Source organism: Colius striatus, chromosome 13, assembly GCF_028858725.1.
Source record: "Colius striatus isolate bColStr4 chromosome 13, bColStr4.1.hap1, whole genome shotgun sequence".
NCBI lineage: Eukaryota > Metazoa > Chordata > Aves > Coliiformes > Coliidae > Colius > Colius striatus.
The window spans coordinates 9,368,579-9,389,422 of NC_084771.1; the positions used below are offsets into that span (position 1 = coordinate 9,368,579).

A 20,844-nucleotide genomic window follows, 5' to 3' on the forward strand; every position below is an offset into this window, starting at 1 on the left:
CAGCCAGAGGCCAATGGGAGGCGGCGAAGGAGGAAGGCGGCAGGAGGCAGGTCTCCCTCAGCTTCTCTCGGATAAGATGGCGCCGCAGCTTGCGATGGTGGCAATAACGGCTTTGTCTCCTTTCAGCGCCTAAGCCCGGTTCCGGCCCAGCCGGCCGCACCGAGGAGCGGCAGCGGAGACATGACCGCAGAGCCCGTGAGGTACGGTCCGGGGCGCGCCCCTGACGCGCCGCGCGGGGAACGGCGGCCGCTGATTGCAGGCGGCCTCCGCGCCTGCACCGCCCGGCCCGGCCCGCGGCCCCGCGGCGGGGGCGGGGCGGGGCGGGGATGGGCATGGGCCTGGGGCGTTGGGCGCCAGCAGCGGGAGGTCGGGGTGGGTAGCGGACGACGGCGGTCGGACGCGGACAGGCGACGGGCGCTGGGCACGGCAGGCTGCGGCCCGGCGCCTGACCGGCGCGGCGGCACGCACGCCCCTCCTTCCCGAGCACGGCGGGGTCGGGCCCGGGCCCGAGGGACGGGCAGGACCGTCCCGTCTCGTCTCGGCGGGAAGGCCTGGAGGGGCGGGGCCGCGGCCGCCATCGCCCCCACTCGCCGCCGTGCCCCCGCCGCCGGCTGCCGCGGGGATGTGCCCTCCGGTTGTCCGCCCCCGCCCCACGTGTTTGTGCTGTAGTAAAGTCCTTCCTATCCCCCTGATCCCTCTGTGACGGAGCTGTTTTCATGCTGGTTTACAAACATCTCCCTCTACCCTTGAAGAGCTGTCTCCTACCGCCTTGTTACGAACGGCTCCTGTTTTGCTGCGTAGAGAAAGTAAGCTGACAAAAACCGAAATAAAGTCAGCGTTGAGACAGACGCCATGTTAAACTAATAATAAATAGTTAGCTTTGTATGCTTTCGGTTTATCGGTATCTCAAGGAGCCCAGTCAACACAATCTGTCACCCAGAAATATTCCAAATGCCTAAAGCACCATATAAACAATAAACTATTGTCATTTGGTCCTCACGAATGTTGCACATACCTTCAAAATTAGGCAGTCTTAGGAAAAGGAAACAGTACACTGTCTTCAGCACTGAGCCTTGGATAAAGGGGTTTTTTTTTCTACAGTCGTATTTGTGTATCTTCACCACCTGGTTTTAGACTACTTAACTTCAGACAGAAGTTAAAGGGGTGGTGGTTTTCATCCTCTTGTGTATTGTTTGCTTCTAAACCTTTGGCATTTCTGAGGAAGCAATGCCTACATAATCCAGTTCTAATTTCCAAAAAGATTTTTCTAAAAAGGTTATTGTTACTGATGTTGATCCCACACTGGGTGTAAGTTGTGAGTGTTGCATATAAACATTATTTGGTGCGTGAGTTCCCAACAGCAGTTTCTTCTGCTTATGTTTTCTCTCTTAGTGTGTAAGATGAGGATTGCCCTTCTCTTTCCCCCTTTCTCTTTCTTACACCCACTTTCTCCTGTGTTTTTTTTAAGTACTTTGACAGCTTAAACCACTTTTGTGTTGAACCAATTATTTCCTGTGTAGACTGAAATACTCATTAAGAGGCTTACTGTGTTTTCATCTCCAATGGCTGAAAATGAAGGGTAGAGTTTGTACAGCAAAAAGACCGAGATTACTGTGTTTATTGACCATGTTATCGTCATAATTAATGTTCCATATTCTAAAAAATACTTTTCCATTTGAACCCCTTTGCTTTTTTTACTGTGACTGTTGTGTTTTGTCCTCTGGTTTCCCATACTCAGCTTGGAATTTCTTTGAACCACTTGTTTCTGGTCTGCATTATGAAGGTTTTGTAGTTAACCCTTTCTGTATACTTAAATTGTCATTAGTACAGCAAATAGTATTACTACTTAGGGGCTGGTTTAGTTGGTGCTTTGGTGGAAGAGGATACAGAAGTTCATACATTTTTCATGCAGTTTTTTGAGTTGCCTGCAGACAGAAAGGTAAAATGGATTATTTCAGATGATTTGAAATCTTGAAGATAAAAAAGTACATACAAATTAGATTTGAGGTGGTATGTAGCCTTTGGGTTGGGTCTGTCTCACATAATAAGCAGCCCCTCTGACAAACTACTTTTAAGTAGATGGATGTAATATTTTTTGTTGGTACCCGAGGCTTTTCTTGAGTTTATAAACTTAGTTCTCATTCAGTCTAAATGTTTTTTTAAAATTCTCATCCCATATAGAAGTCATCTTGAACAGCTTGTTTTTATTTTACAAGAACAGTTCTATGCCAAGAACTGGACATGACACTGTAGGGGTTATGAGCTGATGAAGACATTGCATGGGCTTTTCCTTATTTTCTGACAATTCTGTTTAAAATTGGAGTTGGAGAGAATGAGAAGGAAAAGAAAAACACACACTTTCTTGTTGCTGTTTCCCATAAGTCTTGTGGGCCTGTCAGCTGCCTGCATTTCTGTCACCCTGCACAGTCACCCTGCATGTTCATTTCATCTTCTTCTCTCTGCAGTTCTACCTGTGTAAGACCTGTACAAAAGTAGAGCTGGGAGATTATTGTTAGACTTCTTTGCAAACAATAGCATTTTCATGGAAAATACTTTCTCAGCACTTCTATGAGATAGACTTACAGCATTTGAAAGGAAAATAATAAATCAATACAAGTCTACTGGCTGTGAAGTTTTGAACTTTTGTTATCAGGAATGCTTTTGTTTAATACTAAGAACCTAAGAGTCTCCCATGCCCAGGATGGGAAATTTGGAATGCTAAAAAACATGATGAGAAGTGGAGTGACTTAAAAAAAACCCAAACCACAAAACTGCCTCTGTAAATGTTTGTAAAGATTTCTCTACAACTTTTGCCCAAAAAACTTGTTGTTTTTTTTCTTTACTGTGGAGGAATCTGTGTCATAGTGACCTAACCTCCTCTTAGCAGTCAGTTCATACAGTGAACAAAATAATCCAACAGAAAAAGATGATAAGTTTTGACTTTCACTCACTTGAACCAACTGGTGGTCAATGTAGTGATAATAGATTTTACAAGTTGGCAAAACAAACTTCACTTTTTTAGTGGTTCAGACTTTTCAGTTTTCAGTATGATATTTTAGTAATTTGACCTTAAGATTTTTGTTCAATTTTCTGCATTTTTGAGTCACTTGAATTTCTTTCTTCTGAGTGATGGTATGGGGTTGTTAAAGGAATGTTCTTTAATGCCACAATAATCTAATAAGTCTGTAGCAATCTTGTGTGTTCTTTGAAAGTACAGTGTACACTAGCTGCCTTTCACACAGCCATGTGGAATCGACAGAAGCAGATCTTTTGACTCTTTCCCCCCAAGAAGAGCAAAATGTTAGGCTGGTTGTCATCTTCTGTGCCTGATGTGCCCCAGAGCCATTGTGGTTTGCACTAAAATGAAATTCTCAAAGAGAAGATGTTTGCGCTTACTTCACTTACTGCAGTGACTTCATTATTTCTGTACAATACTGCCTCTGTTAGGGTTTTGTAAACTTTGTGTTAGGGTTTCTCCAGGGCTTAAATGAAGGTGCCTTTATTTTCTATTAAGTAATTTGTTATGACAAAGTGGTGTATAGTACAAATTCTGCAGTAGGATGGCCTTAACATTCTGGAGACTTGAAATTTCCAGTTCCAGTTGTAGATGAACACTTGCACCCTCTGTTTGAAGGGAGGAAATGTTAGTGCTTTTTATATGGATACACCTCAAAAAAAAAAAAATCAAGACTAATGCTAAAATGTGCTGTGTTCACTACAAAAACAAATGCCTGAAAAAGTACCTTTTTAGATTGGATCACTGGATGTGTCCTGTATAAACAGGAAATGGTAAGGATGCAACTCAACCTCCTGAAATCACATTTCGTATCATTGGAACTCAGCTTGAGCCTGCAGGTGATTTGGAAGCATGAATCAGTTCATGGATAGCTCAGTTGCAAGTTGTTCCAGTAGTGAGTCAAGAGAAGAAAGAAGAAACTGTAGAAATTCAATAGCAAATATAATGAAAGGTTTAATATTGACCTTAAATGCTGGTAGATAAAGTGCCTTGATTTATTAAAGGAGGAATATAAGGCCTTCATAATTTGTTATAACATCTGGCCACCAGGCAGTTGTCATTCAAAGTGGATGATGGATTGATGTTTAATTTTTTTTCTTTTAATTTAATTTAGAAAAAGGAATCAAACCTTGAAAAAAATCAAGAGCTTATATACAGAAGTTGTTGACCAGTGTCAACAATGACAGTGCTATTTAGGCAATTTATTTGCAAAACTGAAAGCTGAATGATTGTAGAAATTTCCACCTTGGTAGGTCCCAGTGTATGTCTTAATGTATTTGCCTTATTGGGCAAATACATCTGTCATGTAAAGCAAACCCTAACTGTTAGGCAATAAATTCAGGGCTGAAAGTGGGGCAAACTGAGATGACTTTAATGTTGTAAAATGCAAAACTGCCCTTAAAATCTGTAGCAAACCTGATTGGAAATATCTGGGAAACTTGAAGGGACACATTTTAATTCTTAAGCAGAGTTTGTAGTGATTCATGTTTTGTTTAGAATATGTGAGGAACTCCATGAAGCTGAAGGTAAATGAAGCAAAAGAAAAGGCAGTTTTAGAGTTAGAGGGGCATGATGTTATTGGATGTGGAACTCTTCTTTCTCTTTATACAAAGCATGTTTAAGCTTTCTTTAAATATGTTGTTATGTTTTTTGTTATATATGCTAGTTTGAGCTTCCTTTCCTGAATTAATTTAGTAAGGTGTACAGTTTGCCATGAGTTTTGTCTCATAAAGCTGTAAACACTGTATTTTTATTTCCAAGTCGGTGACTTCAGTCAATCTTTTCCAACTTGCATATTGTTTTGCCATTGAAGTTAGAGGCTTCTGTGTGACATTCAAGCCAACCTAACAGTGAGGTTGCTTGTCTTAGGTTTGGTGGTGGGGGTTTATTTTGCTGAGTTTTTGTGCCTTTTTTTAAGCTCCCATTAAAGAAACAGGTTAGAAAAGCAAATTATTTTTCCCTTTTTATTGAAATGTGGTAACATATCCAAATCCAGATAAGTTGTTCGGATACCACCTCAACAAAAAGAAATTGTGTAATCTACCTTGAACAGAATAAAGGGTCTCTTTGTGACTTTGAACCATTGCTTTCTCATTCCCCTTGTGTGTCTGGAGGAAGATCGTTCTGTTTACTTGTGTGAACCTGTTATGCTGTACTTAATCTCCAAAGTTACTTCATCCACATCATCAGGTATCTTCAGTTGTACTAGGTATCACTTGATTAAGCCTCTGTGGGTTTAAAGTCAGTTCTAAATGAAGTAAAAGAGTGAATCTGTGTTAATGAAGTCTTAAGCACAGAGTTTTTAGTTTGATAAAGTGCTAAATGCCCACCACCTCTTCAGTTAGAGCTTAGATATTCAGGTATTTTCTGATTGTATCTGAATATCTTTAATATGGCACAATTCTATCTAAACACAAGAGAACTGTTGAGAATGGTCAGGCACTGTAACAGGTCACCAGAGAGATTGTGGAGGTACCTAGAACCTCACTTGAGATATTTCTGGGTGACCCCCAATATCTGTCTCTGCTTGTTCTGGGGGATTGGATTAAGTGATCTTCAGAGATCCCTTCCAAACTAAATGATTCTATGATTCTTGGTGTCATTTACCTGACCAACCATAATTATGCTGCTGTGTGATAGCTCACATAGTGTGTTGCTGCCACTGAAGTTATGGTCCTTTCTTCTTGCACTCAGGCTGTCATCACCTCTGCTTGCAGAAACATGACCATTGAACTGGATGGGGGAAATTACCTACATTCAGTAGAAGAAATGGCTACTTTTAATAAGGATCAATTTCTGTGCATAGACCATAACAAATACTTGTACTGAAGCAGAGGAGGGTGAGTGTGGGTAGCATCAAGTGTGTGTGTCAGTGCATGAGGGTTTGTGTCCTTTGGCAGTTGAGCTGATTCATGCTAACTTGGAAAGAGTGTGAATCCTGATTGTAAAGCATCAATTGTTTCGGGGTAATTGGTCTATCAGTATAAATAAGTTGCAAAATGTTAATCTGCTTTAGGCTGCACAATATTGCTTTACCCCATGGAAAACAATTGTTTGAAAACAACCACTAGGATAGAAGGATTCTGTTTCCCTACCTTTATAAACCTGTATGGTTTTAGTTATTCAAATGATACAATGGTAGGCTGATTTTATTTTCTAGTTCTGTATTTTTTTTTTCTGAGAAGTAGACTTAGGATATTGCAGGTGTGTTCGTGCCTCATCACTTCTTGATTAGGGAAAATAAACAATTTCTATTATAGATTTTACCATCTTTCACTCTTTCCAGCAGCCTTAAGTGATTTCATTCACCCGTGTTCAGCTACAATATGTTTCATGTGAAATGACTATGTAGGCTCTTCACTTGAAACTGTAAACTTGGAATTGGGATAGGTCTAATGTTTTTCCTTCTCATCAGGAAAAACTTTTGTAAGATTTGCAGTTGACAGAGCACTGGCCTGATTATATCAAGGCTTAGGTAGTATGAAAGGAAATGATACATGGTGGGGAGGATGCCTAGTACTAGTTTTGAAATTGTATGTTCAATTAAATTACATCAAATCCTACCAGCAAACCTGCTACAGTGTGGTGTCCTTCACGGGCTGAAAGTCCTCCATGGTGTGGAGCTCTCCATGGTGGACCTCCATGGCTTCAAGGGTAGGGCCTGCCTCACCATGGTCTCCACCACTGCTCACGGGGGAATTTCTGCTCTGGTGCCTAGAGCACCTCTTCACTTCCTTCACGTACCTTAGTGGCTGTAGAGTTTAGCTCTTACATATCTCACTCCTCTCTCCTAGCTGCTGCAGTAGTGTTTTTGACTTCTTAAATCTGTTGTCCCAGAGAGGGCACCACCATTGCTGATGGGCTTGGCTGGAGCCTGCTGAAGCTGTCTCTGTTCGATGTGGGGGAAGCTTCTAACAGGTTCTCACAGAAGCCACCCCTGTAGCCTCTCACTACCAAAACCTTGCTATGCAAACCAGATACAGGTCAGCACATACAAGAGGACAGCAGTCAAGAGCAGATTGAATTATTGTATATTATGCCTAGATTAGGGCACCATGTTCCCCTTCATTTTCTTCTGATATATTTGATTGATTTGTACAATCATTTAGCCCAATACTTAATTTGCCCAGTACACACTTTCTTTTATTTTACTAAGGGTGAGGCATTTACTGTTTAAGATTACAGCACTTGCTCTGAATTTAGGTAAGAAGTGATATGAGATAGTTTTTCAAGGTCACAAATCAGGTTCATGGCCAAACCAGTAATAGTAGGACACCTTTCCTTTCCTTTCTGTTTTAATTAGGCTACGTGGTGTTGAAATAGCTCTAGAGTGATGGCAAACCATTTGCTTAGAACATTTAAGCCTGGAAACAGTAGTGAATAGTGTAGGGACTGTGACTATATGGTAGAGGGAGACTGCTTGCTTTGCTTAGTGCTTCTGAGATGCTTCTCAATTTTTAGACTCTTAAGTTTGTTTTTTTCTAAATACAAATTTTTTAGGTTGTGATCAGTTTGATAGTGGATGGGACTATAAATCTATTACAAAGAATAAGGATTTTGCAGTAGAAGCTTAAGAAAATTTATAGATATTTTCTCAACAATAAATGCATAATATAAATCAAGTTTCTGAGCAAAACCACATAAAGCATCGCCCTAAATTAAAATTTCTTTGTGGTGAAGTATAAGTGTAACACTGTTACTTACATTTGACCTGGTATTCCTTAATACAAGCTTATGGTACAGACTGCTGAATAATGAAGGGCAAAAGCAAGTCGAAAAGCCTTTTTACTATTAAGTTTGTCTATTATTTTGTTGTTGTTGTTGCTTGTCAGTGTGAACATTTTGCTCTGAAAAAATGATAATTTTAGACTAGCTAGGATAAGAGTGAAGGAGTGGTAGTAGATAATGTTCCAGCTGTTGGTCACAAAAGACGTATACCTGCTATTCTGAATTTGTTTTGTACTGAGAACAGTAATATTAAAATTTAACTATAGTTCCCTTTTTGTTTTCTAAAATGTTACCAAAACAAGTTATTTCTAAACTAAATGAGCAGAATTCTGTGTGCTTTTACTACCAGAAATGAATTTTTGTGGCCTTTCTGCATGTGCATTAGTTCTTCAGAACATCTGGAATGGATATAAAATCTCTTTATGTACTTTCACTATCAAATAATTCTGAACAGCTCTTTTAATTTTCTTTAACTTCATGTGAATACATTGTCATTAAGTCTCCTTTCTGAAGTAGGAGCATGCAATCTGTTAAGTATATGTTTATCATCTTCTGTTTTCTAAACGTACCGTCCATCCATGACAGAGACAGAAGCCCAACTTGAGAGACTGACAGTTGTATAGCAGCATGTGTCCAGTAATTAGAGGGAAAGACTTTTAGACAGATTGGGGAAAAAAAAATTCAGATGCATTTCAGAGTAAACCAAAGTTTTTCAAAGTTGCCCAAGTGATTGATGATACGTATGTAGTCTAAAAAGTAAAGTGTTCTTTATTCATGCAACAAATCTTTCCATTACAAAGTACTGTTTTGTTTTGAGTACTTAGAAGATTTTAAAAAATTACAGATGATCTTTTTCTCAATGGGTGTTTTATGCTGTTTTGTATGTGATTACTTTCACTGGTTCAGTCATTCGCATTAATACCATGATACCCTTTCCCTCATTGCTGAAGAGATGGCTCATCTCCATGTCCTTGTAAAACAGGTGATTTTTTTAAACCAATAATGGTTAAGATGAAAGTCTTAAGTTAATAAATTGGTGTGTTCAAAGAAATAGTAGAGATGAATGAATTGAGCTTCTGATAAATATTCAAAAGTTCATACAGCTTGTACAACAGAGACAGAAAAAGTTATTTCTTCTTGCTGTCAGAAGACTATTTTGAAAGTAATGGGAAGATACAAAGTGAAGAGGATGGAAACCTTCCTTCAGTTGGATTAACTTATGAAGGGGGCAGTGGAGTGCAGCTGTTTGAAAAGCCATATCTAGTAGCAGATAAGGTGTGATGGATCAATATGTCGACTGGATGATTTTAAAGGTCTGGTGGTGTCTGGGAGGGAAGCAGTGACAAGCAGCTGAGAGTGGTTACTTATACTTTGGGGCTGAAAGGGTGACTACCCTTGGCCTCTGTTACTCTTGCAGGTAGAAAAAAGCACTTGTCTCAGGAAATTACAGAAGCTTTGGGAGGAAAAATCTAAAATAAGCAACATAAAGTAAAGGAATATGTAGATTAATAAGCAATATAGATTTGTAACAAAAGCATAGGATAAAGGTGTTGTCTTTTCACAGTAATCAGCATGTACAGGACTAACAGTTCCTACTCCCTAGTGAAAATTCCCAGGGTAATATTTTTATGAATAATTATGAGTACTCAGACAAACAAATCAAGAAATTATCAGATTCTACATGGTTGGGTTTTGGTAAAATGAATACAGAATATGCAGCCTATGTGTACATGTCTGATTTCATACAAGCTTTGCATAAGCATGTAATGTAGATGTGTCGTCCTCAATGGACCTGTTTGTTTCTAAGGTTATAGGTGAAATTTTGCAATTGTTTCTGGTGTTTTATATCCCCAAAGGTTTCTTTTTTGGTAAGAAAATAAAGATTTGTTGTTTTTTACCTGTTCAGCTTCTGACAAAGTAGAATCTTTAATGATTGTTTTTCTTTCCTCACGTCACAGCAGCATTACTGCTCAGACTTTCTTGAATTTTATCAAGAATTTTAAAGAGAAAACTATTATTATTATTATATAAAACTTATTATTACTATTAACAGAGTCATTAGTGCTTTTTTGGTCAATAACTGTGCACCTATTATTCTACATATGATTTTTAACTTTAACAAATGTTTAGGCAATAACTGAGTTTGTTTTGTAGATGTATATTAATTGACATTAAACATACATCCTTCCATGTTTGCTAAATTAGAATGAGATATATATATAGGTAACTTCTAGTTTTACTTGTATTTTAACAGTGAAAGCAAGTTAAATACGTTGGTGCAGAAACTCCATGACTTCTTGGCTCACTCATCAGAAGAATCTGAGGACGCAAACTCTCCTCCAGCATTATCTAAAACCAAAACCACAGGTAAAAAGACTTCTAATGTTTTTATTTTCAATGTATATGTGACGATTAAGTGAAATAACTTTGTGTTATTATTTCAGTATATCACAATTCACTGGGACGGTTACCTGAAGTCCTGATGTGATTTTGGTGGTAATGTCTTAAAAAAATACATGATAGGCCTTTGGTACAATATTTATTTTGGTTCTGAATCTTTTCTAAATTTGAAAAAAAGCTGATCCTACTGGTAACTTACCTTCTGTGAAACATGAGATGACAAACATGCATGTATTTGCTATGCTAGGGGCTTCTTGTTCAGGTTTCTCTGTGCAGTCCTTGTAGTTGTGGAAGAAGCTATGCTTTCATAATTATTTGAATTATTAGTGGTGGATGGAACAGATACTAATAGGTTGAATGTCTTTAATTTTTATGTTCCACAGTTCCTAAGATCATGAAAAGGGAATTGTCTGCCATAGCCTTTATCAAAGGGGTTTTTTACCTGTGGTTCCATGATCCCAGATTTAATACTATGTTTCTAATTTCAAGATGTGTGATTAGAAAAACGCACTAACTGAATTCTTTTGGCATTTATATTTGTATTTCCATTTCTTCACCAATGGGAAAGCTGTGTCTCAGCCTGTCAGTGATGTACTGAAAGCAATTTCTAAATAAAGTGAAATTGATGCCATACATATACAACTGTGTTTTGTTGTGCAACAGTTTATCTGTGAAAGTCACAGTCTTTATTCATGCTGATGAAATGAAAACAATGCTGTGACCTACAGTGTGAAGAACTTTTCATGTTTATTGCGTTTCAATGGATTCTTTTGATCTCTCTCCATAGGTAAAAGTAGAGAACCTAAAAGTAGTCCAGCTTCAATGGAGAACAGTAGAGAAGAGGTAGGAATAAAAACACTTTGGAATTTTAGTTGTGGGACCAGTGTAGAATGGCAATATAGGAAATGCTGAGTTCACTTGGCTACTTTTACAATAAATACTTCAAGAGTATTGTCAGAACCATGCAGTAGATGTCATCCTATCTGCTGAATAGAAATAGTAGCTGTAAAATATTTTAAGGTAAATTTAAAACTAGATTTTGCAGGAGACTTTGATTTAGGCATATGCAAACAATCCTTTTTGGCCCCTCACTCCTCCATTTCTGAATTACTGAAATACACAAATTTATGTGGGCAACGTCATTGTCTTTCTCATGCACAGCAATTCCTGGGGAAAATGTCAGTAACATGCTATAGAGAGTTAGGTTTTACTTACCTGAGGTGTGGAATTGCATTTTTGTTAAGAAATGCAAAGTGTTGTTAATTGATTTAGATTGGATATATTGCAGACTGAATTCTTCTTTTTTCAAGAAATTAGGTTAATATTATTTTATCCTTGAATATTCTGTTCTTTGGCTTATATGTAAACAAGCTCTTACCTATTTTTGATTGAAAGGTTTGGTCTCTACCTCATATCTACACTTACACCGTGTTAACTCAGGTAGAAGTAGATACTTAATTGCCATGAGCCCATCATGCAAGTTAACATTGTGGTGAAGATACACAGAGCAGGAGACCCCAGAACTGTTATAATTAGAACTGCCCAGTGAAGATGAGCTGTTCCCAGACTCTTCTCCAGAAAGCTGACAGAACTTTCAGCAGGTCATGCAAATTGAGAATTGCAAGGAGAGAATTTCCTCCTTTTCATGAAGACTCAGCGCTTGAGATAAGTGTAGTGTTTCTCTCCAAATAGCTCAGCTTTTAGTAATGTCTTTTTGAGATATATGCTTAGGGAGGTTAGTGAACATCAATGGCTTAGATTAGAGCTCAGTGATACCTATTTTTAAACATGTTCTTAAAAGAAAAATGACCTCTTGGAGTCTTAGTACTGATCCATAGATTTAGTTTAACTGAACTGGTGTGACTGTTAAAATTGTGTTACTTCTTTGTTAATGCTTTTCCTGCCTTTTTGGTTTTGGTAAGAGTGCTGATGACTTCTAGAATGTATTCTTGTTAATGTAAGAAACTGTTATTGTTGACTGGTCACTAAGTTAGAGACATGTTGAGTCTTTAATTTTTTCTTGTTTTTAGGGAAGTAGTTCTTCAGAAAGAACCAAATCCACAGGATCGTCACGTTCAAAAAGGTTGGTTTGGAAAACAAAAATACATAAATTACTTTTGGGCATGTAGAACTACAGAAAAGTCTGTGTGCTATGCCAGACACTTTTAGTGTACACCAGTATAAGTCTGTTAAGTTAACAGAATTCTGGTAGAGCAAATGCCTCTTAAGTGTGCTTCAAATCCAAATAATATTTCAGGGTCAAAGGTTAAGATTATAAAGCTTGATTTTTATTAACAAAGACAACAAGATTATCCTGTATGTTCAGGACAAAAGTGTTGGTACAATTGTTCCTTCACTGTTGCTATTTCTAAATGCAGGATTCTTCCAAAACCGTAAATTGGGTCATACAGTAAAAAAGGCTTTTATGTACCTTACCATTGGGATACTGTAGAATAACACGCTGTTAAGTTGTCCTGTGCAGAAACTACCATTTGCTTTATCTCTGCTTCATCCTTTTTTCCTCTTTGATTCTAAAAACTATGGAGTTAACTATTTACCAAACAGCTTGAACCTAGAAGAGACAAATTATTCGTGGCCTCAGTAACAGCACACTTAGCCTAGGAAAAGCCCATCTCACCTTTTGCTCTCAGATGATGTTTATTCTGCTTTTTATCCAAGTTTGTTTATTTGATTGTGTCTGTTGGAATTAAATTATAGTCTTCATTCTATTTTTTTTTTTCCAATCTCTTGATTCCATATTTACAAATGCGGTTTTATATTTGGCTTTAATCATCTCACCTGAATCCAGTCTCCTGCTGAACAACTTTTTATTTGTTTTTTTACTGTCCATTACTAAAGATATCTTCACTCATACATTTATCATCCCGTACCTGATACTGACAGAACAGTATCCTGCAGTAGTTCCTGTATTACCTTCAGACTACTGAAAATGACACTCAACATGATTTTTTTTCTCTTTGCTTCCCTGCCCCGACATAGTAAATTCATCCATTTTAGTGGAGACAGTTTCTGTGAAATCCTGGCAGCTGGTCCTTTTGTTCAGTAGGCAGCTTTTCATTTCTTTCTACATTTTCTTTATTTCCTTGCAAGCACCCTTTTTTTTCCATACTGCCATTTGTCATTTGCTAATATCTGTGTGTTCTCTTTGTGCTGCCTGTAGAACTTGAAATGATGTCTAAAATTTCTCACATTCACTTGTGTTATATTTGGTTTTTTTCCTGAAGTGTGACTTTCCTTGATATTGTCTTAAAAACACATCAGACCTTGATTTTATATGAAAAATATACCAAACCTGTGAAACAAAAGTATTTTATTAGCATATATTTTCTTGTTTCACATAAGAGTGGAGAATTCCTGTTCCTAACAAGAAATTGGCCTACAACTTATATGTTTTAATAACTCAGAGTATCCTGTCTCATAATATCTTAAACGACTTTCAAAAGAACAGAGGTTTCCCCAGTTATTATGGTGTTTAGTTTACAAAGCATTAGACTTACCTGTATTGCAGTATGTAATGTTTATCACCATCTGGATTTTTCTCTGTCTATGCAGGAAACCTACAGTTGTAACAAAATATGTTGGATCAGATGATGAACCAATCTTAGATGAAAATGTAAATGAAGATATTTCAAATGAAAACTCAGAAAATGATGTTGATATGCAGAGCTTACCTAAAGGTAGTTGATGTCTGTCTTTGTTCCTGAATTCAGCAAATTAGCCAAGATTATGATGCAGCATAAATAATTAACTAGAATGCACATGTGTTAGTAAAATGGTTGTCTCTGATCCTGTTGGCTTTATATATAAATATACATGGTAATACACAAACATACTCCCCCCCCGCCCTGTACACGTGCAGTTAAAAGAGGAAACCAAGCACCTTTAGTTTTGAACCCAGCATGCTTTAGTCTGTGGGTACACCAGCATGGCTTAATTTCAGATGTCTCCTGACATCTGTGTAAAACCTACGTGAAACAGGGAAAATCATTTGTTTCCATTATTTTCTGTGAGTCTCAAATCTTCCGCTTGCAGGTCTTATGTATTTTACTGTTCTGTCTTTGAGGTTATTAACAATTAGATCAACAAAATGAAAACTAAATCTGGAGGGGAATTGGATCTATTTTTAGCACTCTTTTGAAACAGTACTATAAGACTGCATCTCGCTCTTAGCTGTAGTGTGAGTTGATTTAATCTCTTCCATTTCTTATCTCTGAAAGTTACAGGAAAAATTGGAGGGGCCATTACTGTTTGTTGCACAAGTAGCAGTATTTAAAGCAATCACTTCAAAGTGATTTTTTCAGAACTTTAGATTATTTCCAGTGTCCTCACAACCAAAGGATTAAAACCGAGCTTTTAAATAGGAAAGATGGTTTTTCATTGATGTAATTTTGATTGGTGTTCTTTTCTGTTTAAAGAGTGAATTTCTGAGTTTTGTTAAAGACAAACCAGGTTTTAGTCTATTACTTTTTCATTTATTTCATGCTGAAATAAATGAAGATAAGGGAAACTACATAGGAAGGAAAAAAGAGAGAGAAAAGAGTAGTTACTGTAAGGTTTTTGGTAGATTTAAGTTGCCTAACAGAAGTCCTTTATTTTGTAGCATTGCACTGCAAATTCCTGTATTACACACACCCAGCAGTATGCCAGTCCTGTTCTGCACCTCCCACATCAGGGCAGAGAGCAGAATTTGCTCCTCATAGCCCATTCCATCTTTAGCTTTTGTCCTGCAACTGCAAAACAGAAGTAGTTTGAAGTGTGTGGTGTTTTTTGTTTTTGTTTTTTTTTTCTGTGAACATCTGTGCATTCGAAACTTTGTTGAGTTTTAGTCAACAGATTGTACTTTTTTTTTAAGGTACCATGTTGGCTTTTATTTAAACAGGACTTTTGCACTTCATTTGGATGTGTAATGGTTTCCAATTTCTAAATAAAATTATTCTAGGTACAGTGGTTGTACAGCCTGAGCCAGTGCTGAATGAAGACAAAGATGATTTTAAAGGGCCTGAATTTAGAAGCAGAAATACCGTTAAAATGAAACCTGAAGCTCCCAAAAAGCGTGGAGGTAAATACAATTTAAAACACTTATTAAAACGGGTTTAAATTGTTGCTTATGACCACATTTGGTACATCTCAAAATTGTTCCTATTTCTAAGAAATTATCCTAAAAATACCTCCACTCTTCTGGCTTTTGTTCATTGAGGATTCTAGGTGGGTGAAATTAGCCTCCATTGCTGCCCCTGCAATGCAGCAGTGAAAGCTAAGATTAGTTATCGTTACATTTGTTTTCAGTAGCTCTAGGATACACCATTAAGTACTCCATATGGACCTTTCTTGCTTTGTATTCGAAGCAATTGCTTGGCTGCAATCAGGTATTCCTGGTATTCCTTTTTTAAGGAATTACACTGGAACACCATTGGTATGAGACCAGGCACTGACTCACTGAGAAAGCAACTGCATTGGAGCAGGGACATGTAGAGGCATATTACCAATCAGTGAGCTAACAAGAAACCTAAAACGTTTAGCAAGTCAAAGATTTGTTTTGTTTTGAAATTGTGGGTAATTCCCTACAAGTAGGTGCTTCTAAGGATTGTCTTTCAAAAGCTGCTGTGCCAGCTGTTTTCCATACCTGCTGCCAAAACACAGAAGTTAGGTAGATTATGGTGATAGAAATTAATCTCTCTCAGGTTTTTTTTTTTCCCCAAAAAGTAAAGGAGAAGGAGGATTATCTATAAAGTAGCCAATAAGAAGGCAGATATTTTTGTTAATACCACTATCAATATCGTAGCTCACACACCTACAACAGCACCCAGGATATTCAAACAACTCTTGAACACACACTTTGTTCTTCCTGTGGTATCATTTGAGATACTTCCTCTCTTTTTAAGGTCTTGTTATACTTTAGTAAGTGCTGTTTCTCCATCTGTGGCTGAAGAGGAGTAAAATGAGACTGTGGAAATGTATTTATGCATACATATGGGCTCAGGCATGATTTTAATCACGTTTTGAGCATTGTTGTTTTCTCTAAATTATTAATCTTTGGCAGTCAGTTCTGTTCTATTCATGCATTACTGGTTTAAGCAGGTAAGGTTGTAGTCCTGGCTACCTGAGATCCTGAATTCTATGCACAGTGCAAGTAAATAAGTAATAACAAAAAATCCAGCCAATCTGTCTTGTATTCTCTGCAGAATGCGTCTTCATATTTTTATTAGGCGTTACATGTCCTGTTTAAATTAGAAATAGTAGTAATAATAGAACTTTTGTTTTCTTAGCATCCAAACGCTCTTACCCAAGACTGCAAGAGGCATTGTGTCAGTCCTTATTTTCAAGTTATGTGCCTGCAGAATGGTTATGGTTGTAGTTTTGTTAATGAACTCATAGTTAGGACTGTTAAGTATTTTGTTGGTATTAATGAATTAGTACTTGTTTAATTTCTTCAGATCATCATCATTTGTAGTAGTACCATGGTTTACAGAGATTTGCATCTTAAATGATCCTTTTTTTTTCATTTCTGGTGCCAACTTGCAACTTTTAGGAAGTGGGCAGTTGTGCTTCCCCTTAACGTTGTAGAGAAGGGGAAAACAGCTTGGGACTTGACAGTGGACAGCTTGTGTTCCCTCACTTGGCAGTTACACTGATTCTTACATCCATTTAAGGACTGGGGTGTTTAACAAAGCCTGGCCAGGTTTTTGTGCTGCTTGGTGTATTAGAGTGTGGTTATTCTTTTCCAAGCAGCATGACATGATGGATGTGTTTATTCAAGGTTTACCAGCAGCATTTGAAACAGACATTTGAGCTATTTTTGAGGTGAGAAGAGGTGCCCTGCAAGTCCATGAGCTCTGCAGTAAATGCAGTCATGCAAGCATTGAAATTGCAAACAACAAATCTTGTATTCAAAATTTCAGCCCCATTGTTTTCACTGAATTGTAAGGGTGTCTTAGTTGTTCTTACTGGCCTATAAGCTATTTGAGATTATGCCTCAGTAGCAAATTGCTAGTAGCTTCTATTGTGTCTTGAGGGCATTCTTTCACTTCCTTAACATTGTGGTGTTAGTGCTTGCTTCTAATTCTCTGGTAGTGATTAATTAAATAAAAATTTTGTAAAAGGATAGTCTGTACTTGGGCTGTAACCATGAAGTTAACCACTGAAGTTCATTTCCTTATACTACCTACGGAACGTGACAGCAAAGGACAAGTCACATGCAAGGGATCCCATGTTAAACCTCTGTCTGCTATCTTAACTGTCCCAAGTTGAGTTTTTGAAAGTGTATGAACTGAGTGTATCTGCTTTCACAAATTATTTTCCTTTTTCTTGAAAGCATCGCCGCTTCTTATTAATTGGTATTAATTGGTCAGTTTAACAGCCTGGCATACAACGAGCCTTCCAATCCCAAGTTCACCACTTTTCAAAGTGAATTGGGGGGACTGACATTAAAGAAGGGTTTTCTTGACCAAATGTAGGTATAGCAGCAGAGTGATACACAAACTGGGAGCAATCAGCAAGATGGTGAGAACTTCTATATTATAGCAAAATTGTATTTAAAAGAAAGCAAAAAAAAACCCCCAACAGTCCAAAAACCACCATCAAGAAGGTGAAAAAAAAGTGAGAAACAATTTTTCAGGCACTGTTGAAGGATTTCAGGCATTTTCTGTAATGGATTCCCATATTTTCCTTGGAGAAACTAAAACTTTATGTGGAAAATCCCCTCCCATAATACAGGCATGAATTAAAATGGTGTTCTGGGAGCAAAGAGTAAATGAGGAAGGTTGTGCAGAATATCAGGGCTGCTTTGAAAGAGTTTTGGTGATGACTCTTGTTTTGTTGTGTTCTCGTGAGGTGACCATTTAATCCAAGTAAAATCTTTCACAGGGAAAAAATTGTATCTCGGTCCCATGTGGAATATAGGAATTAGAGGAAAATTCTTTGTGTTCAAATGTCAAGTGGTTACAGAAAGATTGCCCTAATGCTGCGTGGTAAAGAAATAAACACATGTGGAAACCGTGGCAAGCCAAAATGTTGCAAAACAATGAAATAGGTATATAAAGATTTCTTAGAAAAAAAAATGAAAACAATTAATGTGTGGTTTATAATCCTCTCTATAGAGGAAGGACTACATGGAATTGTAAGCTGTACAGCTTGTGGGCAACAGGTGAACCATTTTCAAAAGGATTCAATCTATAGACATCCTACACTGAAAGTTCTTATTTGTAAGGTATGTGGTAAACAGTTCTACAGTTTATACTGTTTGTTTTTGTTTGAAATGTCATATTATTGTGGAAGTAATTATTGTTTGTTAGACAATAAACTTTTCAGTCATTAAATATTAACAATTAAGGAAACTAAAAACAAAATGGCAAATACAGCTTACAAATTTGTATTCCTGTGTTCTTACACCTCAGTTGAAGTCATTGTGTTTTCATTGTCATTTATTTTGACAGTTTTAAGGCTGTAACTTTGGATTTTTAATGGTAAATAATCTGTCTGAAAGTTCTACCTATTCATAATATACTATAAGAGAATACTGGTAAAGCATTGTGTGTAAAGTATCAGAATAAGAAGTGGAAAGGTAGTTTCAAAACCATCTTAATTTCAGTTGTGTACAGCTCCTGGACTGTTTTCATTTATGTCAGCCTCTGTAACAATGGTCTAGTCCATAATCCAAAAGTAGCTTCTGGGACTTAGCTTTGTGGTGGCTTCAGTGAGACCTTAAGTTGCCTGCGATGGGAAGAGGTGGGAAACACAGGAGGAAGGAAAGAACTCTGCTGCCTTTTAATTTTCAGAGATCTCTCTTGTGTAGTAGAGATTCTGTATTTATAAAGGATATCTCTAAAGGCAGAGAGATACAAATCTGTGTTACAGTGCATGTTGAACATTCTCCTCTTCCCTTCTGCTTCTCTCCCAGTTGCCCATTAATGTTACATACTCCACTTACATCCTGTCTTGGGCATGTTCATCTACTCTAATGTTCTGGCTCATTTCTTCTATTCATTCTGGCTTGTTTCTTTTATAAAATAGCCTTTAGAAAAATTTGCTCACAAGATGACTGTTTCAGGTTTTCAGTGGAGTCCTAACTCTTGTTCCTAGACATGACAATCCTTGCCGTGTAGCACACGCGTCCTTTCAATGCACGCAAGTTACCTGGCTCATTTTTGTAACTTGGTATTGGGTACAGTAGCAGCTCTCGACTCTGAGCTCTGCTAGATAGTTCTGTCACGTATCCCATACATTTTCTGTGTCTTCACTTAATTGAACTTGGGCTTATTGATAATGTGAGAGAGAGGAATGGAAATCCCTCATCTGCATACTCCATGTTTTCCATTACTTTTTGAGCCTAGTTCTTCCCTTACTTTTCTCCTGCTTAGGAAAACAGTCCCAGACTTGAGAAGCTGTTTTCTTTTGACTGTAAATGCTCTGTCTAAGCATCAGCTTTTTCTGGTGGGATTTTTGCTGTTGCTGATTGTTAATTCAGTGCAGTTGAGTAGATGTATCACACTCTTCTAAATGAAGGGGCATCATCATTTTAAATTGAGGTACTGAAGCCTCTTCTGGATTCTGAGTTCATTGTTTCACTGGGTAAAAGGACAGAATTTAGCTAATAGCTTGTATTAATCTGTTAAGTAGAGCTTCAAGTCTGAGGCAACTGGGATAACCCCCCCACACTTTCAAAGCATGGTTTAAAGAATCCAGAAACTGAAGCCAATGCTACTACTGTGTTGTGTGTTTTTTTACTTTTACCAATTTTTCAGTGAAAATGCTTAGTTTGCACCTGGAAATCGAAGCTTTGGATGTTAACATTTAAAGTGTTGTGGGACTGATTGCTAACATAAGGAGCACAGAGCTGAAAATTGTTAATTTATGTAGGATTAATTACATCAGTGTTGATTTACCTAGGAAATAGATGGAAAAAACATACAGATTGGAAGAGAAGCATTGAATTGCTTTTAAAATATGCAAATACACAGCTATCAAACAAAAGCCTATTTACTTTTCAAATTAACCTTGAGCCATCTGAATAAGAAGGTGTGGTTTAGGACCTGCTGTATCTATGGAAGATGGTTTTTATATTAACAGAAATGTAAAAAGAGTAGAATGCTGAACACCTTGCAGCTTCTGCTTTTAGTGGCTTGCTTCTAATACATGCTAAAATCATATGATTACTGAAGTCCAATGGGGATTTAATAAGTGTCCTATTATTTATTTGCAGACTTGCTACAAGTATTACATGAGCGATGACATTAGTCGTGATTCAGATGGAATGGATGAGCAGTGTAGGTAAGTGTCCAACAACTGAAACAACACCCACAGCTCTTCAGGGCCTGCTTTGGTTTTTTTTTTCTTGCAGTAATGAAGCTATTGACCGATAAAGACCAGTACATACGAGCCTAATGAACAATTGTTTCTCAACAAGAAATGCTGAGTTCCAAAGTGTTTGTTATTTTAGCGATTAAAAGGAAAATATTTTCTAGAGAAATGCAACAGAAAATACCTATGATATCTTTGTGAGATAAATAAAAACCATGCTTTAAAATAATAACCATGCCACTTACTATGGTGTTGGGGAAGGACAGGGAGCTGCTGGAGAGAGTTCAGTGCAGGACCACAAAGATGATGGAGTAGAGCATCTCCCTACTGATGAAAGGCTGAGGGAGCTGAGGCTCTTTAGCTCGTAGAAGAGGAGCCTGAGG

The 20,844-nt window shown here is 37.7% G+C and overlaps 1 protein-coding gene across 7 annotated transcripts in view; it reads left to right on the forward strand.

Annotated features, from left to right (window-relative positions):
* Nucleotides 1-20,844, forward strand: part of ATRX (ATRX chromatin remodeler) — a 76,767-nt gene continuing 55,923 nt past the window's right edge. For 2 of the 7 annotated variants that reach the window (XM_062006950.1, XM_062006952.1), the window contains exons 1-8: nucleotides 1-200; nucleotides 9,999-10,111; nucleotides 10,932-10,987; nucleotides 12,175-12,227; nucleotides 13,718-13,842; nucleotides 15,105-15,224; nucleotides 18,262-18,371; nucleotides 20,364-20,431. In XM_062006950.1, the coding sequence (XP_061862934.1) occupies nucleotides 181-200; nucleotides 9,999-10,111; nucleotides 10,932-10,987; nucleotides 12,175-12,227; nucleotides 13,718-13,842; nucleotides 15,105-15,224; nucleotides 18,262-18,371; nucleotides 20,364-20,431 (665 nt within the window). In that variant the 5' untranslated portion in view covers nucleotides 1-180. Of the gene's footprint in view, nucleotides 201-9,998; nucleotides 10,112-10,931; nucleotides 10,988-12,174; nucleotides 12,228-13,717; nucleotides 13,843-15,104; nucleotides 15,225-18,261; nucleotides 18,372-20,363; nucleotides 20,432-20,844 lie in introns of those variants that run through there. The other 5 variants (XR_009819691.1, XM_062006949.1, XM_062006951.1 and 2 more) reach the window with 4 other exon arrangements.